General features: G+C 44.2%; 1 protein-coding gene across 4 annotated transcripts in view; it reads right to left on the reverse strand.

Annotated features, from left to right (window-relative positions):
* Nucleotides 1-284: 284 nt before the first annotated feature.
* Nucleotides 285-24,392, reverse strand: part of LOC147894234 (uncharacterized) — a 34,874-nt gene continuing 10,766 nt past the window's right edge. For 2 of the 4 annotated variants that reach the window (XM_087384528.1, XM_087384529.1), the window contains exons 6-18: nucleotides 7,939-8,025; nucleotides 7,372-7,605; nucleotides 7,157-7,226; nucleotides 6,699-6,886; nucleotides 4,142-4,294; nucleotides 3,988-4,059; nucleotides 3,084-3,858; nucleotides 2,743-2,912; nucleotides 2,390-2,647; nucleotides 1,583-2,278; nucleotides 1,099-1,206; nucleotides 835-974; nucleotides 285-712 (exon numbers count right to left, since the gene is read on the reverse strand). In XM_087384528.1, the coding sequence (XP_087240654.1) occupies nucleotides 966-974; nucleotides 1,099-1,206; nucleotides 1,583-2,278; nucleotides 2,390-2,647; nucleotides 2,743-2,912; nucleotides 3,084-3,858; nucleotides 3,988-4,059; nucleotides 4,142-4,294; nucleotides 6,699-6,886; nucleotides 7,157-7,226; nucleotides 7,372-7,605; nucleotides 7,939-8,025 (2,820 nt within the window). In that variant the 3' untranslated portion in view covers nucleotides 285-712; nucleotides 835-965. Of the gene's footprint in view, nucleotides 716-834; nucleotides 975-1,098; nucleotides 1,207-1,582; nucleotides 2,279-2,389; nucleotides 2,648-2,742; nucleotides 2,913-3,083; nucleotides 3,859-3,987; nucleotides 4,060-4,141; nucleotides 4,295-6,698; nucleotides 6,887-7,156; nucleotides 7,227-7,371; nucleotides 7,606-7,938; nucleotides 8,026-24,392 lie in introns of all 4 variants that reach the window. The other 2 variants (XM_087384531.1, XM_087384530.1) reach the window with 2 other exon arrangements.

Below are 24,392 nucleotides of genomic sequence, written 5' to 3' on the forward strand. Positions count from 1 at the left end.
TTTAATCCGTGTTTTCGAGTTTTATTTCCTCTGCAAAGGTGTGATTTGCATGCTTTTCCTATCACTGAACTCATAGCTTGACCCACAAAACCAAGCACAACAAAAAAGTTAAAAAAGGATCTGCACTTCGTTTCAACCTTTTTTTTTTAATACCACATGTTTTCAATTTTGCAAAGCTGAATCGTCTACCAACTACATCAAAAGATTTGAACTCATCTTTCACAGCACAAAGAGATGCACAACTTGCCTACTAATATATGAACGTGTGACTCTCAAACAATATGTTCGTCCAAGTTGACATATATTAATATGATAAATAGCCTGAACAAGAGAAACAAACTCCACACAATGCACAGTAGGGCTACGGCCCATTGGCTCCACAGAACAAATTTGCCACATGCAAAATGACCCTCACCACCTCAACTTGCCATTCAAAACTGAACACTCAGCAAAAATCAACAAGAGGATTGCCGGCACCTTAAGGTGACTGGAATGATGTCAACAATCTCTCACCCAAACAGAGTTGAGAGTGATGATAGCTGACCTATCCATTTTAGGGGATTATAAGGTGCTCAAGTTATATCAAAGTATGGATCTTCCTTAATTCAATATTTACATACCACTTATTGAGGTCTTTCACAAGCTTTGGGACCTCTGAGTGAGAGTTCACTATAGGTTCAGTAGCTGCAGCATCGAAGCAGAAAGCCGCACCCTGCTACAAATACAGGAAATACAGGCTACAACATCATAAGAAAAATCTCCACAAAAAAGGGAAAAACTAAAGTAAGGAAAGGATTCTACATTCAGCACCTGCCATCCATACATCAGACTTACCTTTCTTTGTAGTCACAAAATGTGCTGCACCCTATTTGTGAATGATTATGCTCAGCCAGTGAGCCAAAGGACAAGGGAAGATATTTGGTGTCTGACAATCCAAGAATTTCGGCTGGGTCCAAAAATGTAAATCATTGCATCTGAAGTAACAACACACATGGAGAACTCGTTAACTCAGTACATCCAAAATAAATACATTGAGCTAAAATTTCGGGTGTGTCACAAGGCCCACATCAAGAGAATCCTAAAGGCTTAAATCTCTACCTTCTGGCGCTTGATGACTGGAAAAATGCCAGAACTTGAATCACCGGCATTTGGTCTCTCAGCGATCCTCTGAAACAGCTCAGCATTTGTCGCAGGGCCTGAAGATTCCTGCGTTGTTCAAGAAGTCCAGAGAATTTATTCAAAAGGAGAGTCCAGAAAAGTCCTTCACAAAAGTTGATGTCCTGCCAGAATCCTATCCTCATCATTCAAGCTTTTATCACAGTCCAGTTCATCACTGACAGATGCGCTTTTGACATAAATAAACAGAAGAGAAACAAATTTCAATCAAAACAAGTCCAGTGCAAGTAGACCTTGAGCTGTACTAAAAACATGACTATGATTCTAATTACAACCTAATAGTTTGAGAAATCTGTTGCATACATTTGTCTTGAACACAAAGGAGCCACAATAATATTCACCATGCTCTATGAAGGGCTACACTATCTTTGGAACTGTCGATCACCATACCAGGCATGGAACATACCTGAATTTGTGCAAGCTTTCTACTGTCTGCACGGATTAACGGAATCGCACTATCCAAGGATCCACCATTGACTTTGTCTCTCGAATGGAGTTCCTGCATGGGGCTCCAAGTACATTCTGAATTACTGGAAGGGGCTTTGCTGGGTACTTGAGATGCCATGGGCATTTCTGGCATTATTTCTGGCAGCATTACCTCACAATCGGCAACACACTGACCATTTCCTCTTTGAGATTGAATATTTTCACTACCATGAGCATCACCTCTTATGTGCTGAAGCACATTCCTCACTACAGAACTCTGCATATGTTCTCCCATTATACCACCCAAGCCCGCGGAAGGCAGTAATGTTCCTAAGCTAGCACCTCTATTTTCTTGTGAAAAGCTGCCAGGTAACCACTGGGAAACTGGATGAGCCATGACCTCCCCCATATTTGAGCTATGCCCATCTAAAAAGAGGACATTATTTTCAACATGTTCAAGAACAAGTGACAGTTCTTGAGGATGATGCTCTGTGATCAATTCACCATCTGTCCTTTCATCGGTTTGAGAAGCAAGAGTGGAGAGAAAGTCTTGCAGAACAGTCTCGCCACTTGATGTTGTAGCTGGTTCATTTAATCTGGTTGAAAAACTGCCGAGTGGCTCCTCAGAGACACAGGAAGACATTCTTGCTGACACACATTGTTCATGTGTCCTTTTCTGCATCAGTTAAGTATAATAGGTTAGCATGGACAATACAGGAACCCTTAGCTTTAGTATCAACCTACTTCTCCAAGGATGCGATCAAACTCGTGAAGTTGAGCTTCTAACCCGGCAAGGCAAGGGCTGAAATCCGTCAAGACCGAGACCTGTTAGGACTTCTTTCATTTCAACTTCCTTTGACTCTCCACAGCTTGATGCAGCTGTTGTAGGGGGTACTGAAACCACAGTATCATCTTGAGTCAATTCACTCCCGGTAGAAATTGTACAATCTGGTTGCTCAACCTCTACTCTTGTTTGTTCACTGCACTTGAGCTGTAGTAGAGTTTCTGCATCTAGCTTCCCTGTCAACTCATTTGACGCTCGCAGCTGTCAAAAAATTTGAAAAAATATTAAACCATTTTCCCTACCCGTGTGGAGCACTATGAAACAGTGAGGCAACATCAACCTAATAGAGTACAAACCTGCTGTGATTCAGATTGATCTTTTCCACCTGCTCCTACTTGCAAGTCTTCGACAGCATGCAAAGGTGGTAGTACGACATCAAGATTTTGACAAACTGCTGAAACATTACCATGATCATTTTCAGAGACATTGGATCTGACCCTATGCCTTGCAGTCCCCGCATTGGCACCTGATCGTACAAAACTCCCAGTAAGTTTTGCAGATTACTTGTCCGTTGCATTGAGTTTAAAATCACAATAACATGAGTTACTATTTTGTAAACAAGAAAACAAACATAATGAACTACTAAATTTATATGTTCTTCTAGATTCACAATGGGCCTAGTACAGAAGAAACTCACCAATCACAACAGTCCCCTGCTGTTGCTGAGGTGTCTCGTGGCCTAATGACATGAAAGGAAGCTCTAGTTCCCCTTCACTACCACCAGATCTGAGAGCACCCTGACCATCACCTACTTGTCCACCTGATGGTAGCCAGGCTTGGACTTGTACCTGGGCTCGAACAGTTGGATGAAGCACAGGGAAATTTGACTGCTGTTGCCCTGAGAGAACGGCCCTAGGTGGTAGAGAATGGCCATCATTTCCCGAAGCTGCATGCGAAAAACCTAACTGGTGGGAAAAATGGGCTGGACTAAGCTGCTGGATCCTGGCCAGAAGTGGATAAAATACTCCCATGCCTGCACCTGCAGCATCTAGTGCAGGACGAGTATGAAGTGAAGATGGCACAGCTGCAACTAAAGTCCTCATCGGCAATACCCTTACAGTCCCCTGTTCACCAAAACTCAAAGGTGCTGGCATTGACCCTGGAACCTGCTGCAGTGATGGAACCACATTTCCATTCCCAGCTCCGTTAGGAATTCCACCACTCTGGCTTTGAAAGGCTGGCAAAGCATCTGTATTGTTTGCCCCAAGAGCCAATGAAGCACCACTCTGCATTGGCTCAGAAGAAAGAGGCGTTTGGGGGTTTACGATTGAAAATGCAGAAGGAAGCCCCACATCTCCAGCATGTATATGAATATTTATGTTTCGAGGCACATCGCCACTGTTCACAGCATCACCAGACCCCACAGCTTCCTGAGGTGGCACAGCAGTCATGGAATCGAGTCCCGCACCTGGCTGGAATGGAGGAAAGGCACGTAATAGAACAGGCAGGAACATGTTATGCTTGAAAGTCGAGCCAGTGAAAGAAATTTATCCTAACAATTTTGAGCATGCTCAATAATAGACAGTAGCAAAGGCTCTTACCTGGACCACTATAGGATCGGGACCTGAATCAGAGACGAAAACAGGAGGCCCAGCATTCACTGCAGAATCTGCCTAAAGTCCACACACAGCTCTTAGCAAAAGCAACGCAGGCTAGTATAACAAACCTCAAGAATACACAATTTGTGCAACGTACTGGAGATGACCCCATTCGCAGTGTCAAAGTTGTGCGACCAAGCTCTAACAGCAAAGCACCCAAGTGTTGCATCAGGATCCCAGCAGACAAAATGTTACCACGAGCTGTAGCCGTATGGAGATTTGGTTCATTTCCCAACTGATCTGCTAGTCTCTGCCAAAAGAATGAAGGAGCGATAGAACATGAGTTTAAACGTCTTCGCACCATTGAATTGCCAAACTAGAACAAGCTCAAAAACAAGCACTAGGATCTCTCTCTCTCTCTCTCTCTCTCTCTCTCTCTCTCTCTCTCTCTGACACTTTCGTGTTTCATCACACCCACTCCGCATTGAGAGTGGATGAGCTGAGGGAGTACCGAGGGAGAGTCACATTTGCACCTTGTGTGATCATTAGGAGATCGAGTCAAAGGAGCACTTCGCCTTTAAGTGCCCTACATACTATGAGGTTTGAGGCCGTTATCACTCTCTCTTTAGGGATGGCTTCGGACACCTTTTACATATTCCTCTCCTACCCAGATCACGGATGCCTTGCTGCCTTCATCCATGAGGCAGTTAGGCATAGGCTCAAGGAACAATCCTTAAGCTCTTGAAGTTGAGATTGTTCCTTGGGCTGCATTTCAATCATTTGAGTCTGTGATGCAAGAGCTTTTTCAAGCAACTTCTTATTAGCCACGTTAAGCTCATCCTTCCTTAGCCAAAGAGCCATCAAGTGGTCCTTGAGCTCTTGACGTTGAGATTGTTTGTTGGATTGCATTTCAATCATTTGAGTCTGCAACAATGCAAGAGCTTTGTTGATTTCCAACAGTAACAACACTTAGAGCCAAGTTATATCTTGGATTACCTAGATCATCCACTTGTTGTCAGCGGGTATGACTTGAATTTCCTTATTAATAAGCTTGTATGTTTTCTCTCATTGAGTAGTTTTTTACTACCATTACTCACATGCACACAGCCAGACTCCCATCTCAAAGATTGTTTACGGAGCTCTTCCAACCAGATCTAACTGTCATACCACGTGTGACTCTAAAATTGAGGAGTCCTTCCAGCCATATCTCACACTCCGTCAGACCATGAGTGGTCGGCGAGGTAGAGATCCAAAGCCAACAGCACAACACACTCGCCAGAGAACGAACGCATAGATCATGCTTGGTGACATCCCATCCATGTTCACGATCGGGGCACGAGGGATAGGGTTACCGAAGCCCTTGTTTGACGCCGAGCCATCATCAGGAGGCCATGACGGACCACATTCATAGAGACAAGGGCAAGGTACACAATCAAACTCATCTCAAGGTAATGATTATGGAGTTCTTAGAACCGGGTCTCACAGACTGTCAGACCACAAGTGGTTGGCGAGGTAGAGACCCAGAGCCAATGACAACACACACTCGACAAAGGACGAACGCACAAATCGTGCTTGGTGAATCCCATCCATGTTAAGGACATGAGCACGACCGACACAGGTTACGTGGCCCTTGTCAAACGCAAAGCCATCGCCGGGAGAGCCATGATGGACCACATCCACAGATAGCCACCGGTGCTCTGTCACTGCCTTTATCCCAATACAACCTTGCCCACCATTGGGCCCACCATGATATCCCACATCTTTTGGTACCTCCATTCATGTATCTAATGTATCTGACTAGACTTGATATTGGATTAGATATGATAATGATGATGATGTTATGATTATGTAGTACTTAGCATGAGTGATAATGCTTGTTTAGTAGCTCCACCCTTTCAGCTTATTGTATCAGGTTTCCCTCAGTCTCATAGACCCATTGGTCCTCCAAAGACTTTGATAAACCCTCTCTCTCTCTCTCTCTCTTTCTCTCTCTCTCTCTCTCTATATATATATATATATATATGCTTTTGAGTCAGCTCCAAGACACATGGGGTGGAGGAGGAGCTAGCTGATATGCGGGCGATATGGATTGCTGAGAGAGGATTAAGAGGCTACCTGTGACACAACACGGAGAGCGACCAAAGCAGACTTGATTGAGGTCCCCGACCTATCACAGATTTCCTCAGAGGTGATTGCCCGAGACGAGGGATCACTCTGAGCATAGCTCAACGGGTTCAGAGATTGAGGAGACCAAGCCCTCCTCTGCCACCACAACGTGAGACGGCCAAACAGATGCAGATCCAAGATATCTTCGCCACTCATAGACGAGCCACCACAATGCCGGGTTTCAGGTTCTGAGTTCCAGTTCCAACTCTCTCCTTCCCACTTCAGATAGCACATGATATGACATGACATGAGATGGTATGACACGACATGTTTGTTTTCGATTTTTGCTTGAGCTATTGAGCTCTTTTTATTTCAGCATAGTATAGTACTCAGCAAGGGCCTTAGCGCACCCTTTGCTCCAGCCCTTTCTGGCTTGTATGAGTTTTTTTCCCTTTTTGGTGTTTTCCGCACTTTGACCCATAGGCCCGCAAGGCCTCCCACTCTCTCTCTCTCTCTCTCTCTCTCTCTCTCTCTCTCTCTCCCCGACACCACACAACCAGCAAGGATACACTCACAAGCTTCAAAAAATTGATCAACAGATGGCATACCTCAAGTTCAGAACCAGCCTGATTGGTTAAAAGCTCATGTGTGCGTCGAATTATGGCAGCCCATGCTGCAGGATCACCATCACCTCTGACTGGCACCTGTGGGTGGCCTGTTTGTGGAGAAAAACTAAATGATCTTGTCTGAGGGATTGAGTGCAAATCTATACTTGAAGCATGATTTGTAGCCTGCCCTGAAGCACAGAAACATAGGTCAGGTCTGGACATCTCTACCTTCTTCAGATCCTTGTTACAAGTAAAAGAGCCTTGCATTAAAATTTGGTCAACCCGCTCACTTCGGGTGGTAGTTATGATTATTCACATATTTATTATTTTTTAGAAAGTGCTACTTGTTCTTACAGGGAGGAGTACTCGAAACTCCTATAGATGCTTCCCAAAACTTTCAATTGTCTCTACTATTGCTAATACATGCACGAAACCAAGGAACTCTATTTGACTCTCACCATTGGCTGCAAAGACCTGCTCCATGCGATTCAAATACTGAGACAATGTCGCCAGAGCATCTGGGACAACCTGGAAGCCAAAACCAGATGAGTTTTATTTACCCACTCATCAGCATTAAGGCTGTCTGTTGCTGGCAAACCCTAGTATTAGTGCAAGACATATGCAAAGCATTACAAACAGACGTTATAACCCTGAAACGGTGAAGGGACTGCACCATAGCCTGTTGGACAAGTCGAATTTGAGGAAAAGCAGCAGGGATGGCACCAACAAAACTAAATCCAGAACGCAAGCTAGGAACCGTATCACTTGATGGCATGTCCTCAGAACCGCTTTGCTCTGTAGCTGGTAACTGATTATCAGTTCCTGCCTGCGCTCTGCCACTGGCAATTTCTACTCTTCCTTGAGCCTCCATGCCTGGGTTTTGTTGTAATCCAATGGGCTGAGTTGTCTGTTCAGAAAACAGATCAAACAGATCAGATGGCCCCAACAGAAAGGCACTCCAGAAATGTAAATTCTAAATTTACATCATTTTATTAACCAGGGTATTCATTGAAAATTGAATCCAAGTTCATTCACGCCTGAATAGAAAACTAATCAGACTGCCAAATCTGAGTAGGTGGCTTTCAGATTTGAAAAACCTACACTCACATTTCCCTGAAAAAGAGGGTGATGGACATACACACGAACCAGCTCAAAAGAGACTTGATTTTTTCAGCTTGACGATTCATATTAAACTCAAATGAAGAATCACTAGTGTAGAGTATCAACATCAGAAACTCACAGCCGTGCCATCACTGCCATTGCTACTTGCCACAGTTGTTGGAATAAGATTCCCCATTCGAAGCGAACTGAGAACAGAGGAGAGAATCTGTTCATTTGCAGACACAGAAAAGAACTCATTGCATCAAACAGCGAGTGATTGTTTCCAAGATAAGAGACATTTTACAGTTTTATGCATCATGCATGCTTACGTGCTTGTTTTCAGAGAAGAGTTCAGTAAATACTGTGCATCACTTAGTGAGAACTCAGAAAACACAAAAAGAACCATAACCAATCAATCAGGAGCAATAGAACCCCATTTAAGCCCACTTTTTAAAGGTGACATTATGTCTGACATGGAACGAAATGTGACTCTTTTAGACAAATTAATGTGAGTCTTATAAAAACTCTTCTACAAATGCTCCCTAGATAGATCCTAAAATCTAATGAAGTAACTTGGTGGTCAAGAGCTGCTCTACTCTATAAGATGGAAACTATTAGGATGCACTTGGGAAGCTACAAAAAAAGAAAATATTAAAAATGAATCACATCAAATTACTTGCCCATATACATCTATCCTATTATCCTTTAGAAGATAAGCGAATGAGGGAATCTTTGCCCTGTCAATCACCCTAAATATCAAAATAAAGCCATGCATCTACAGAGGGGACCGTCATAAGATATCTGAATTGAAAGAATTCTCCCTCCAATTATTTTATTCCACCAATCCAGTCTCATCATCTATGACCATTATATATATGAAGATTTACTTTTTGAGCATTTATTACCTATCTATTTTATTCCACGACTAGTGATTTACACTGTCTACAAATCAAGAAATACTATAATGTCCATACTTAAAAGTTGAGGATGCTCTAGAATTTCATCTAACCAATGCCATCGTGTATAATGTAGACAATATACCTAGATGAATCCAGGAACATTCCCCGGGCACTCCGGAGTTTCTGTCAGCACTCCGGAGGTGTATAATGTAGACAATTATTAAGTGATTTTTCAACCCAAGAGGAAGTATAATCATGGATGAGATTTTGAAGTACAGTAAAATTGTTCAGAGGTCTTGGCATTCAGATTCACATGAAATCAAGAAAACCCACTACTATTACAAGGGCATTTACCTTTATAAGATTGCAATACATCCAATCTTACAAATTAAGATTTCTAAACAAGCGAAAGAACAAAGGAAAGAAGGGAGTTTGTAAGCGATTTAAGCAAAACTATGAGTAGATGAGAAAAATAAAGAATAAACATAAGCTAGTAAGCAAAGCTACACTTATGCTCCCATCAGTACGCAAGCAAAAGCTGCCATCTATGTTTCGAAAGATTTGGAATCTCTTGGGTAAACGCAGTGCTTAAGAAGCTTTGAAATCCCAACCCTAACAACAAAAACTTTGATTAGCTGAAAGGAAGAAACAAAGCAAAAAATAAGATCTACATATGTGTGTGTGCGCGCGTACATACATACATACTATATATACCTTTGTAAGACTAGAATATATCCAATCGTACAAACTTAGAATTTTTTATGTTCTAAAGTCCAAAATTCTACAAAGAAAAAAAGAGAGAAAACAAAAGAGAAGAAAAAAGAGGCAACAGAAGATTAAAAGGAAGACATACTTAGCAAGCAAAGCAACACTTATGTTGTCATCAGTGCCCAAGCATAAGCAGCTATCCTGGCTTTCCAATCTAGTCCCTATACTATTCATTGAGTCCCTATACTATTCATTGACCACACAATGACATTCCAATTTTGCTTCTAAGAATACCCAGCTTGTTGCTCCACAGATATCTCCTCATCCAAATCTCCAGTCAGAAAATGCAAATTTAAAATCCATTTGCAAGGAGTGTGTGTGCTTCCATTAAGTTCAGTCTTTTGACAATTTGCAATTTGCACAAAGTCTCTACCTTTCTTGAAACCTCCTTTCCCAACAATTGTGCATCAATGGAGCCAACTACTGTGAATGAGTGAGACTCATCATCATCGAGAACATACAACAGATTTAGATCCATTAGATCTCAAGTGTCCTGATGGCATCCAAGACAGCCTGTTTGAATGAGTGAGACTCATCATCGAGAATATACAACAGATTTGCTGCTTTTGCACTTCTTTCTATTGCTACAACAAAGCTGATCCCCACTCCATTACTGCCACCAAGAACATCTTGGATTTCGGCATGCTGCCTGGTTTCAAATATAACTTTGGCAAAACTCGTCAGCCCTCTAAGGCACTTTCTGCTGCTGCTATGCTTTCTGAGCCGGCTGAGTTTGCTGTTCTGCAAAACCATCCAGTGACTATGGCATTGAAGAGTCATCCCCATTTCATTGTCCCCAAGATCTCAGTGCATTTTTTGCATAGTGGGGCTGGCTAATCTCAGTGCATTTTTTAGACTGCAAAGTGCAAAGCTGGCCTTGGAGGTGTTTTACAGAGAGAGAGACCTGACTAATTAACCTTGGAAAGACCAAGGCTATGATCTTTACAGCCATACACAGACAAAAATTCACATACTGAGGGGAGCAGGAGGAGAGTGTACATGCGGGAGTCTCAACTTCGAGTGTCTTTCCAGCTTTTGCACTTGCTTGCTTTATTTGAGTCCTTTGCAAAATTTCAAACATCTATCATTTAAAAAAGAAACTTGAAGTCCAATTAGCAACTCTTTTTGGAAAGCACTCCTTAATAGAACGAGTAGAGAGACACCAGTAACTCGAAAATGAACACACACCCACTCAACAAACCTTTGCAAATCTATCAACAACTTGCATGAAACCCTCAACAAACATTGAGCAACCTTTCTCAATAGTAGACTCAACAAGCCTTGCAAAAAACACCTTCAAATCTCAAAATGCTAGCAAATAGGGGCACACCCTCAGCAACAAGACTTGCACACACTCCGAAGCAAGACTCTGATAATACATGCAACACTTACTGCCAGTGTCTACCAGGCCAGTATTCAATTCATGCAGCCAAGGCACGACTCACAGGGTCAAGGAGCTCTAGCACGGATGGAGACTGCTTGTAGGCACATTTTCAGGACCCCCTGAGAAAGGGGTGGCTGTTTGATACCCTGGTGCAACCAACAGTGATGGATACGGAGCTAATCTGTCCGTACATGCGTGTGTGTGTGTGTGTGTACCCCACACACACACACACACACACACACATATATATGTATGTATAATTGTGTGTGTGTGTATATACACACACGCACACTTTTTTTTTTTTGGGTAATTCCACACACGCGCACGCACACACACACACATATATATATAGATATACATATATGTATACATACATATATGTGTGTGTGTGTGTGTGTGTACATACACGTGTATACGTACATGTACACATACACACACACACGTGTGTGTGTGTGTGTGTGTGTGTGTATGTGTGTGTGTGTGTGTGTGTATATGTGTGTGTGTGTGTGTGTATGTGTGTGTCACAGAGGACTAAGTGTCCTATGTGGCCTAAAAGGCACTAACAGTACAAGTGCCTCTATTTATGCGTATAAGGCACATACCATGGCCTATAGGGCATCACTAGAACCACCAGGAGATGGCCTACAGCCTACACCCACTGTTGGGCGCTGATGACGTCAGTGGGGATGTCCTAGTAGCTAGTCCTTGCTATGCATGATGGAGTTTATGGTTTTCAACCTTGTGAGTGACTATGATGAGATTGAAACTGCACTATGTTGTGTTTTTAGAGGATGAGTTTGGGAATGTTCCTGGATTCATCTATATATATATATATATATATATATATAGAGACACACACACACACACACATATGTATATATTACACACACACACACACACACATATATATATACATACACACACGCACATATATATGTGTGTGTGTGTGTGTGTGTGTGTGTGTATACCTAGATGAATCCAGGAACATTCCCAAACTCATCCTCTAAAAACACAACATAGTATATATGTGTGTGTGTGTGTGTGTGTGTGTGTGTGTGTGTAGAGTGGGTGAGATATTGGGCTCTTTGGACAATCTGGCAAGAGCACAATTTGGCATACTTGGGCCGCCAGTTTCAAAAGTCATATGAATCTTTTAGAGCCTCATTGCGGCAATCTTTATATGATGCCTGCCATGAGGGTGATATGCATGCATCTTGCATTGAGCTTTTCTTTTTATGCTTCTGATCTGTGGGATACTCTCCATTCTTGGAGACTTTCCCTCTTGTAAAGTTATGACAATATAAATACAATGCACTGGATTTTACCCAAAAAAAAAAAGTGTGTGTGTGTGTAGAGAGAGAGAGAGAGAGAGAGAGATGAATCCAAGAACATTCCCAAACTCATCCTCTAAAAACACAACATAGTGCAGTTTCAATCTCATCATAGTCACTCACAAGGTTGAAAACCATAAACTCCATCATGCATAGCAAGGACTAGCTACTATGAGATCCCCACTTACGTCATCAACGCCCAACAGTGGGTGTATACTGTAGGCCATCTCCTGGTGGTTCTAGTGATGCCCTATAGGCCATGGTATGTGCCTTATACGCATAAATAGAGGCACTTGTACTGTTAGTGCCTTTTAGGCCACATAGGACACTTAGTCCTCTGTGACACCTAGGACACTTAGTCCTAGGTCTAGGTACAAGTACCTTGTACTCTCTATTTTTTATTATCCTAGTTTTGACGTGACGACAGATTCTCGACTCTTTGTACCTTGCTCTCGCTCTCTTTTGCCTATCGATCCTACAATGGTATCAGAGCCCGGATTTGCACCAACCTCCTTTTCCGTACAATCCCGTACGACTGTACGGACGTCCCTTGTACCTGCGCCGTACAACCGTACTGCTCCGCTCCGTACTACGTACCTGCACCATACAACCATCGTACTCACTCGTACTTGCATCGCCGTACATTGTACTTACAAAGTACATGTTCCGTACAAGTATCTGCAAAGTATCTGTTACGTACATTGTACCCGTGACATACCTCGTACCTGATCCGTACTTGCATTGTACTTGTTCCGTACTTCCTTCACCGTACAAACCGTACCTGCATCGCCGTACATCGTACATTGGATACCATACCGTCGTACAACCGTACACCGTACAATCCATACATTGTACTTTGGATCTGTTCCGTACACCCGTACAATGTACATGCTTCCGTACAGTTGTACTTGTTTCGGGAGTTCCGTACAAGTGCATTTTTGCAGTCAATTTGTGGACAGCAAGTCCTAATTTTTAGCAGTTGCAAAACTTGAGGCTACTTTTCGGGATTTGGTCTACAATTTCTATTTTTATTGCACTACATTGAGTCACTTTTGCAGGACATTGAGTCAGATTCTCATACATTGGGTCACATTTGCAAAGATCTCAGTAAAATTTGGGGCTTTTCTGTATTTTCCCTCTTTTTGACCTATTTGCCCTCAATAAATTTGGGGCTTTTGCCAGATTTGCTGTTTTTGCAGTGACCATTGCCTGCCACAGTCACGTTTGGGTCAGATCTGCATTTGCCCTTTGATTTGGGTCGAAATTTTGCAGATATTTGCTGTCATTTTTGGACAGCCAGCTTTTTGCAGTGATAGCCTTGAGGCTTTTGGGTTTTCACGTCTCTTTCAGGGTATCACATTTGCTATGGCTGGGAACAATCAGGATCTATTCTCTTTGTGCCTGGAATTGAAGTCAACTTGATCTCAATTTCAGCAATTGCCACTTCAAGTTTCAGAGTGATTTTTGATAGCTACAGATGCCTAGTTTATGATCTTCGTGATGACAATGCCATAGTTTTCACTGGCACTTTGCAAAAGGGGCTTTATCACCTTGATCATCACTCAGCTACACTTTCTATTGAAGCATTTGCTATTTCAGATTCACAGCTTGCTGAAACTCATCTTTGGCATGAGAGAATGGGTCATCTCAATTATAGAGCTCTTGCAAAGCTACATTCACAGCAGATGGCAAATGATGTACCTCAAACTCACACAGTTTCCAAACATGTGTGTGAGGGTTGTCTTTTGGGTAAGATGCATCGGTTCCCTTTTTAAAAGAATTGTCCAAAACTCTCACAAAGGAAATTGCAGCTAGTGCATAGTGATGTTTATGGCCCAATGAGGACAAATGCCATTGGGGGGTACAAATATTTCATGACTCTCATTGATGATTTCACAAGATATTGCTGGATATATGCTTTAAAAGCCAAATCTGAAGTTTTCTTATGCTTTCAGAGGTGGCTGAATATGGTTGAGAATGAATCAGGATGCAAGCTTGTCACCCTCAACACAAATAGGGGGGAAGAGTATATGTCAAAGGAGTTTGATGCATTTCTGTCTTCACGGGGCATTATTCACTCATGAACTACTCCTTAGACTCCTCAACAGAATCCTGTTTTTGAAAGGAAAAACAGGTCCACAATGGAGATGGCCAGATGCATGCTTAAGGCCAAGTCTTTGCCCAATAAATTTTGGCTTGATGCAGTGATGTGTGCCAACTATGTGTTGAATAGATCACCTACACAGGCATTGAAGACTATTACACCTTATGAAGCATGGAAAGGCAGGAGACCTTCACTTTCACACATGAGAGTTTTTGGGTCTCTTGCATATGTTCATGTACCATCTCAGCTGAGACATAAGCTTCATGACAAGGCAATCAAATGCATATTTATTGGTTACAACCAGGAGAGCAGAGGGTATCGGTTATATTAACCAAATACTGGGAAGATTATTGTCAGTAGAGATGTAATCTTTGCTGAACATTCAGCTTCTCCTCTTGTGGACTGCAAAGCTAAGCCAGATGTTGACATGTTTGATGCCTTTGAATCTTGGTTACCTCTGCCATCCTCAGAAGAGGACTTTGACCAGCAACATGAGCCTCCTGCAGGCCCTCCACCAAGCAATAATCAGCCACTACCCCATGCTGATTTGCAGGTTTCTCTTCCAGCACAAAATGATCCCACTATTCATGATGCAGTCATTGAAGAAAGAGCTGTCAATAGACAGCAAAGGCAAGTTCCCAGATGGCTTCTTGATACATTGAGGGACAGCAAACAAGATCAGCCTTTTGCTGCCCGAACAAGATCAGGGAATAGACAGATGCATGGTCACTTTCTTGAATTTGCACTCCTTGCTACAGCTTGCAATGAAGAGCCCTTGTGCCATAAAGATGCTTTTGATAGCAAAGAGTGGATGGATGCAATGAGAGCTGAGTTACAATCCATTGCCAAAAATGACACATGGGAATTGGTAGATCTCTCTCCCGACAAGCATGCCATTGGTACCCGTGTTAAGAGTGGCAGCGGAAGATGTAAGCAAACTGAAGCTACAGAATCACACAGAGAATACTAGAGACAACAAGATGTGCCACAAACAGATCTGCTGTAACTCAGCCCATAAACCAGGGCAGCAACTGTAATACAAGGAGTCCTGAACAGGATGAGAAACAGGAGCTGCAGAAGGGGCTGAACTGGAGCAGAGGATAGGGGCACAAGGAGGCTGGAGCCTGAGAGCACAGAGGCTGGAGGAGCCTGGAGCGAGGAGCCTGGAGCGAGGAGGCAGAAGCCTGAGGCGAGGAGGCTGGAGCCTAGGAACGAGGAGGCTGGAGGAGCCTGGAGCGAGGACGCAAGAGCCTGAGGCGAGGAGGCTGAGGAGCTGCACCAGAAGATTGGAGGAGCTTGCAGCGAGGAGGCAGGAGCCTGAGGCGAGGAGGGAGGAGCTGCACCAGAAGATTGGAGGAGCCTGCAACGAGGAGGCTGGAGGAGCCTGGAGCGAGGAGGCTCCGGTGGGGATGGCCAGGAGCAGGCTGAAGACAAGAGCCTTGAGGAGCTGCTGGAAGAAGTGCAAGAGATGAGGAAGGGGGAAGACCCTTTTATAGGGAAGGCCAGGAGGGTCGGCCAGATGGCCTAGACCGACCAGCCTGGTCGGTCAGCCAACTGGGCCGACCAGTTGGTCGGCCAGAGCCTGGTCGGCCAGGGGCTGGTCGGCCAGCCTACCCCCTCTGGCCCCCCTGCTGCGTGGGAGCTGGTCGGCCAGCCTCGGCCCTGTCTCGTGGGTGCCCCCTCTGAGTGTAGGAATAGCCTCCGACCGATGGAAAATAGTGTCAGATACAAGTGTAGAACCGGGAATGAAAGAACCTCACGAGGGGCGGGCACACCCACAAAGAAGCCCTCACTCAAAGCAGTGTGCACACAAGTACACTGTAGACAGGAGATGCATATAATGCTAACAACCCGGTGGGTCTACAAATTAAAAAGGAAATCTGATGGCAGTATAGATCGACACAAAGCCTATCTTGTTGCAAAAGGGTATGCCCAACAACAAGACATCGACTTTGAAGAGACATTTGCTCCCACATCCAGGATTACTACCATTAGATGTGTCATTGCAGCCCATCATCATTGGCAAGTGCACCAACTTGACATCAAGACTGCTTTTCTTCATGGGGATCTGCAGGAAGAAGTCTATGTCACACAACCTCCTGGCTTTGAGGTTGTTAATTCTGAAAATAAGGTATGCCGGCTTAGAAAAGCCCTTTATGGTTTGAAGCAGGCACCCAGTGCCTGGTATGCCTTCATGGGGATCTGCAGGAAGAAGTCTATGTCACACAACCTTCTGGCTTTGAGGTTGTTAATTCTGAAAATAAGGTATGCCGGCTTAGAAAAGCCCTTTATGGTTTGAAGCAAGCACCTAGGGTCTGGTATGCCAAAATTCATGCACACTTACTATCCCTTGGCTTTCCGAATAGTCCCACAGAACCCACTCTTTATGTCCGTGGGAGTGGATCTGATTTTTTAGTGCTGATTTTATATGTGGATGATATGCTCATCACGGGCCCAGATACTCAGCAAATTGCAGCTTTCAAGGCTGATTTGCAGCAGATTTTTGACATGTCAGACATGGGACAGCTCCATTATTATTTGGGCATTCAGTTTGCTCATGTTGAGGGGGGTATCATCATGTCTCAGTCCAAGTATATTGGACAGCTCCTTGATCGTTTTCAGTTTGAGGATTGCAAGCCAATCTCTACTCCAATGGACCCTGGCTTCAAATTCTCAGCTCATGATGGTAGCCCACCATGTGATATCACTCTTTATCAACAGGCTGTTGGATGCCTTATTTATTTATGTCACACCACACCTGACTTACAATATGCAGTATCTCAGCTCAGCAGATTCATGCACATGCCCAGTTCACAGCATTGGCAGGCAGTGAAGAGAGTCTTCGGATATCTCAGAGGCACTCAGGATTTAGCCCTCTTCTATGATGATCAGGGTTCACTTACCATGCATGCTTACACGGATAGTGACTGGGCAGGATGTTCCGACACCAGAGTGTCACATACTGGCAATTGTTTTTTGCTTGGCAATTCATGTATCTCTTGGCTCAGCAAGAAGCAACCAACAGTTGCCACATATAGCTGTGAGGCTGAATACAGGGCAGCTTTCACCGCTACAGTAGAGTGTGTTTGGCTTCAACAGTTACTTACAAATCTTGGTATTCGCCAGACATCCTCCACTATTGTCTACACTCACAGCCAGAGTGCTTTGGCCATTGCGTGTAACCCAGTGTTTCATGCGCGTACCAAGCATATTGAAGTTCACTATCATTATGTTCGGGAGCGGTTGTCAGCAAGAAACAGAGAGTTGTCCTATCTTCCCACAAAGGACAACATAGCAGATATCTTTACAAAGGCACTTCCTCGTCCCAAGTTCGAAGTCTTCCGACAGGCTTTACACTTGGTTCCCTTTGTTACATGATCTGACATCCCTTGTACATTCATAGGTGGCTATATCCTTTTGGATGAACATGTGCCACCATGACTAGAAAATACCAGGTATTCTGAGACGTTTCCAGAGTACTTCAGCCCATCCCATGGAGGGGGGTTTGTAGGCCATCTCTTGGTGGTTCTAGTGATGCCCTATAGGCCATGGTATGTGCCTTGTAGGCATAAATACAGGCACTTGTAGTGTTAGTGTCTTTTAGGCCACCTAGGACACTTAGTCCTAGGTCTAGGTACAAGTACCTTGTGAAAGGGGGAATGAGAGCAAGAGGAAGAGAGTGAGAGAGAGAGAGACACTCCAAATGCGGGTGTGAAATGATGAGCCACACCACAAACTCACTTGTGTTTTATTAGGATTAGGTTTACCCTATGACTGTCTTAAGACAGTCATAGGTGTCCTATCTTTAAATGAAGGGTTGGCAATGTGCCTTTACCCCAACAACCTCCCACCTAAAGGCCAATGTGCCTAAAGGGGAGAAAAGAATAAAAAATTACAGCAATATACAGTCACTGTATACAAGACCATAAAATAAGAATGGTCTCATCCTAATCCCATGATGTGGCGGCAATGTGCAAACCGCTCTGTAGGCAAGCTCTTAGTGAGCAAATCTGCAGGATTATCATCAGTATGCACTTTCACAAGCTCAAGTCGCTTGTCTTCCAGTACCTCCCTGATGAAATGATATTTCACTTCAATGTGCTTGGTCTTCTGATGAAAGACCGGATTCTTTGCCAACATGATAGCACTCTGACTATCACAATGCAAAACTGGCATATCTCCTGTAATGCCCAAATCTCCCACCAGCCGAGTAAGCCATATTGCTTCCTTGCAGGCCTCAGTGGCTGCAACATATTCAGCTTCTGTGGTTGACAGTGCAACGCATTTCTGCAACCGAGACACCCATGATATAGCACCTCCTGCAAATGTGAAAATATAACCGGTAGTAGACTTCCGGTTATCTGCATTCCCTGCATAGTCTGAATCTGTAAAACCATGCACCAATGCATCCTGCCTACCATAGCATATGCACAAGTCTTTGGTACCTTTGAAATACCTCAAGACACCTTTCACTGCTTCCCAGTGCCGCTTGCCTGGATTTGCCATGTACCTGCTGATGACTCCCACCGCAAAAGCAATATCCGAACGAGTGGCAACCATGGCATACATCAAAGATCCAACTGCAGATGCATACGGAACCTTGGCCATTTCAGCCTTATCATCATCTGATCTGGGGCTGTCCTTACTGCTGAGTTTTAAATGTGGAGGCAACGGGGTACTAATAGACTTCCCCCCCTCCATTTTAAACCTCTGCAGTACTTTGTCAATATACTCCTTTTGTGACAGAAACAAAAGTCCCTTGGACCTGTCACGAGTAATCCGCATGCCAAGAATATGATTTGCATCACCCAAGTCTTTCATATTAAAAGACTTATGCAGTTGTTTCTTCAAAGCACTAATCTCATGCTGAGATTTACTGGCAATAAGCATGTCATCCACATATAGAATGAGTAGCATCAAACTGCCATCCTTTGCCCGTTTGGTGTACAAGCAATGATCGGTCTCACACCTATGATACCCTTGGGACTGCATGAAGGCATCAAATTTCTTGTACCATTCCCTTGGCGCCTGCTTGAGTCCATACAAGCTCCTCTTGAGCTTACACACAAGCTGCTCTTTCCCTTTAACAGCATATCCCTCTGGCTGACTCATATAGATCTCATCATGGAGATCTCCGTGAAGAAAAGCTGTCTTCACATCCATCTGACATAAATCCATGTCGTCATGAGCAACAAGAGCTAACACTGCTCTCAAAGTAGTCATCTTGACTACAGGAGAAAAAATCTCATCAAAGTCAATGCCCTTCTCCTGCTTAAATCCCTTGGCAACCAATCTGGCCTTATACCTCGATAAAGCATTTGAATCCACTTTGACTTTGTAAACCCACTTGCATGGCAAAACTTTTCTGCCTGCAGGTAACTGCACCAAGTCCCATGTATCATTCTGAAGTAGGGAGTCCATTTCTGACTGCATGGCTTTCTCCCACTTCTTTTTCTCCGTTCTTCCCATAGCTTCCTTGAAGCTGGAAGGCTCACCACAATCTGTCAGCATGATAAAATCAGCCACATTATTGGCTCCTGGAACAAACCTGGCAAGAGGCCGTTGTACACGGGAGCTCCTCCTAACAAAATGTTCCGGATTAGGCTGCTGTCCAGCCTGTTCTTCATGCATGACGGGTGGCTGTACCACCATATCTGGCTGTTCTACAGCCCCATCTGTTGGCACATCCAGTGGTGCATCATTGGCAAAATTATCTGGCTGATTTTCAGCCTGTATACCCTCTTGAACAGGGTGATCTGCAGCAGCCTGCTGCTGCATATAAATGGGCATTCTTTGCTGTCCAACATCATCATAAATAACCCTCCTGTATTCCACAGGTTGCACGGGTTCCTTGTGTACACTATCTTCTTTAAAGATGACATCATTGCTGCGTATAATCTTCCGTTTAACGGGATCCCATAACCTATACCCCATTTCACCTTCGTCACCATAACCCATAAAGATGCATCTGATAGACTTTGGATCCAGTTTGGTGCGTAGTTCTTTGTGTACATGAGCAAAGCACTCGCAGCCAAATACACGTAAGTGCTTATATGAAGGTGGCTTGCCAGACCACACCTCTTCTGGCACTTTCAACTCCAAAGCCTTGTTTGGTGACCTGTTAATAATGTGAACTGCTGTTTGCACGGCTTCTGCCCAAAAGCCATGGGGTAATGCAGCATAAGACAACATACATCGAACCTTCTCCTGAATAGTTCGATTCATACGCTCACTTGCACCATTTTGAGATGCATTATGAGGGGCTGTGAGTTCCTGTTTGATGCCCTTAGCTTGGCAAAACTGCACAAAAGCATGTGACAAATACTCACCCCCATTATCGGACCTGAGGCATTTCAGCCTGCGTCCTGTCCGATTCTCAACCTGAGCAACAAACTTCTTGAAAGCATCTAAGGCATCTCCCTTATGCTTCAAGAAATAGACCCACACCTTACGTGTGGCATCATCAATGAAAGTAATAAAATATTTTGCACCCCCTAGTGATAACTGTGGCATCTCACACAAATCAGTGTGCACTAGATCAAGTGGTGCTCTATTCTGGGGAGTTCTCCTCTTATGAGGAGTGACAGAGTGCTTGCCAAATATACAATGATCACAAGTAGGCAAATCTGAAAAAAAGAGAGGCGGCAGATAACCCAAACGTGACAGTTCTTGCATTCCTTTAACAGACATGTGTCCCAACCGGCTATGCCACAATGAAACCTTTGGCAGCTCAGTTATGGCAACAACATGATTACCCACACTGGAAACATAAAGAGGGTACAAGGTATCACTCTTAAAACCCTCAGCCACTACAGTCTGGCCATCAGTAATCACCCATTTGGAATCCCCAAATGTGGTGTGGTAACCACTGTCATCCAACAAGCCAGTGCTAATCAGATTTTTCTTGATTTGCGGCACATGGCGGACACCATCAAGCATGAATATGCGTCCATCAGGAAGTACTATCTGTATACTGCCAATCCCTGCAATCTAACATGCATAGTTGTTCCCAAGATGAACAACTCCATGAGTACCTGTGTAGGAAGTAAACCACTCCCTATGAGGAGTAACATGAAAAGAGGCACCTGAATCCAAGAGCCAGGTGTGCATGTCATGGCCATCAATAACCAAAGCATGTGCTATTACAGCAGAAGAGCATAAAACATCATGTATGTCACTGTCACTGTCCTCTGCTGCAACATTCACTGCATCCAAGTCATCTGCCTTGGCCTTGCCTTTGCCTTTGCTTGCATTTCCTGCATCCTTTGATTCAGCCTTCTTGGCTTTTTGATCCCGTATGAACTTGAAGCACTTAGACTTCACATGTCCCTTCTTGCCACAATAAAAGCATTCAACGTCCTTTTTGCCACGGGACTGACTGCGGGATTTGGACTTACTAGCAGATCTCCCCTTCTGCTGAGTCCTGCCTCTATCCTGTACCTGCAAAGCATTTGAAGACTTGCTGCCCGCATTATTCTTCCTGCTCATCTCCTCCATAAGGAGAGAGCTCTCTACATCAGCATAAATAAGAGTGACATTCGAGTTTGACAGGGTGGTCTTGAAAGTGTCCCAACTCTCGGGGAGGGTACATAGCAAGAAAGTAGCCTTGAACTCCTCATCAAGGTTCAACCCCTGTGCAATCAGCTGTGTAAAGATGGCATTGAACTCACTCAAGTGTGAGGTCATAGCTGTACCTTCCTTCATGCGAAGATCGACCAGCTTCTTCAGCCAATAAACCTTACTGGCTGAACTCTTTTGAGCATACAATTCTTCCAGTCTGTGCCATAGACCATAAGAGGTCTTTTCAGCCTGTACATTGAACACAAGAGTGTCTGAAATAGTGAGCATGATAGCTACCCTTGCGGACAAATCAAGCTCTTCCCAGTCATCAGCTGCCATGTCAGATGGCTTTACACCCTTCACCCTTATGGGCTTAGCAATCTTCTTTAACAGAAGTACATTCAAGCACTCTTCTGCCCATAATGCATAGTTGTGTGCTCCTTCCAGTTTCTTTATGTTCAGAATCGAAGAATCACTTCCCCCTGATGCCATATCAGATGAGGAAAGTACCTGACTCCCTGGAAGTAAAAAAAAGACTGAATAAAAATTCTGATTTCTCAGAAAAACCTGCTCTATTCAAGAGCCAGAAGCACTCTCAATGGTGCTGTTTTTTTACTGTCAGGAAAATCTGCAGCAAAACAGTAAATGACCCTGCAAATACTGTACCTTCTGACACACTGTACCGTGCTCAAAGAGGCATAAAGACAGTAATTTCAGACTGCTGCAGTTGCTCAACAAGTGCTTAACAGTGCATAATCATCTGACAAAGCACAAACACTGCTGTAAACCCTGATGTACTGACTGTACTGATCACTTCTCCCACCTCAGATGAGGTATTGCACTGAGTTAAATTGCATAAACCACTTGGCAAACACCCAAAAAAAAATGACACTTCAGCCTGTCACAAAACCTGCAACAGAAAATGGGATAAATCCCAAGCAATCACCCTTATACCAAGGGGAGAAAATGCATCTGAAGATCTCTGTCGGTAACCCAAGTGCTGTCAAACAAAGTCTGGGCAAAAGCCCCTTGATCTGACACCTGAATCAAGTGGAGAACACCTCAACACTGAGGTAGCATGCAATATGAAAATCTCTCTGACACTTTTACCTGACAATGTGCAATGCATAGACTGCCCCTGTGTACTCAGTAACAACACAAATCACAACGTACAAACACCAAGAAGAAAATCTTTTGAGCACTGTCAACGATGGGCAGTTAGGGACCGAGTAAACTCGATGCGCCCTGACCAAGCGTGGCTCAACTGAGATTTTCAAAGTGCGTACAAAGAATGTGACCTGCAACAAATGTCACCAAATGCACTGCGGAAACAAAGCAAATGTGTGCTCCCTGGCTACACACTGCCTCAAGGCATATACTGCAAACACGTCCAGGCAAAAGCCCTTTGAAATGGTCACCCAAAACTGAGAATTGCACTCAGTAAATGCATAGAAGCTTCTGCAAAACAAGCATCTGACCTTCCTGAAAGACAAGTAACTGCGCAAACACCACCACTGTGGCACAAGTCACCTCAAGCGTGAGGGACACGAGAGTACCTGCTGTACCTCAACAAATGCACAGTATACTGCTGAAATGCTTCAGGAATGCATCAGGAATGCTTCATGTACTGCGTGTACATGCATGTACCACGCACAAAACATAGTGCTTCAGCACAATTCCTCTTCCAAAAAAAAATTTGTGTGCCTGCTGTACTTTTCTGTACCTGCAGAGTACCTGGTGTACTTTCTGTACCTGCAGTAGGCACGCTTCCCCAAAAAAAACTGTCGAGTCTTTTCAGCGAAAATCGAATGCTGTACTTGCCTAGCTCTCTACGCGCACACACGCACGTCAAAGGAGATCCAGCTGCGCGATGCCTCGAGAGGCTTAGCAGCTAGTAGCAGCTGCTGTGCAAGGAGGCCCGCGACCCACGTCGCCGCCCGTGCCCACGCCACAGCCCACGCCCGTGACCACGCCCCAGCCCGCGCCCGCGCTGTCGCCCTGCAGCCCGCCTTCACCCTGATCTGCTGCGCCGCCTGCGCACTGGTCTGCTGCCCTGCAGGCGAAATGCGCCGCCGCAGTCCGTCCGTACGACTGTACGGACGACGTACGGTCGTACGGCGCTGTCCGTACGTCCGTACGGAAGGGGTAGACTAGGGAGTTCAGGGAATGGGTAGACTAGGGAGTGGAGGGGAATGGCTCTGATACCAATTGAAAGGGGGAATGAGAGCAAGAGGAAGAGAGAGAGAGAGAGAGAGAGAGACACTCCAAATGCGGGTGTGAAATGATGAGCCACACCACAAACTCACTTGTGTTTTATTAGGATTAGGTTTACCCTATGACTGTCTTAAGACAGTCATAGGTGTCCTATCTTTAAATGAAGGGTTGGCAATGTGCCTTTACCCCAACACCTTGTACTCTCTATTTTTTATTATCCTAGTTTTGACGTGACGGCAAATTCTATCGACTCTTTGTACCTTGCTCTCTCTCTCTTTTGCCTATCGATCCTACATAGACCATAGTATAAAAATATGCTTTCACACATACAAA

This window comes from Dipteris shenzhenensis, chromosome 14 (assembly GCF_047967505.1).
Source record: "Dipteris shenzhenensis isolate YYH24624 ecotype China chromosome 14, Dip_SZ_1.0, whole genome shotgun sequence".
Taxonomy (NCBI): domain Eukaryota; kingdom Viridiplantae; phylum Streptophyta; class Polypodiopsida; order Gleicheniales; family Dipteridaceae; genus Dipteris; species Dipteris shenzhenensis.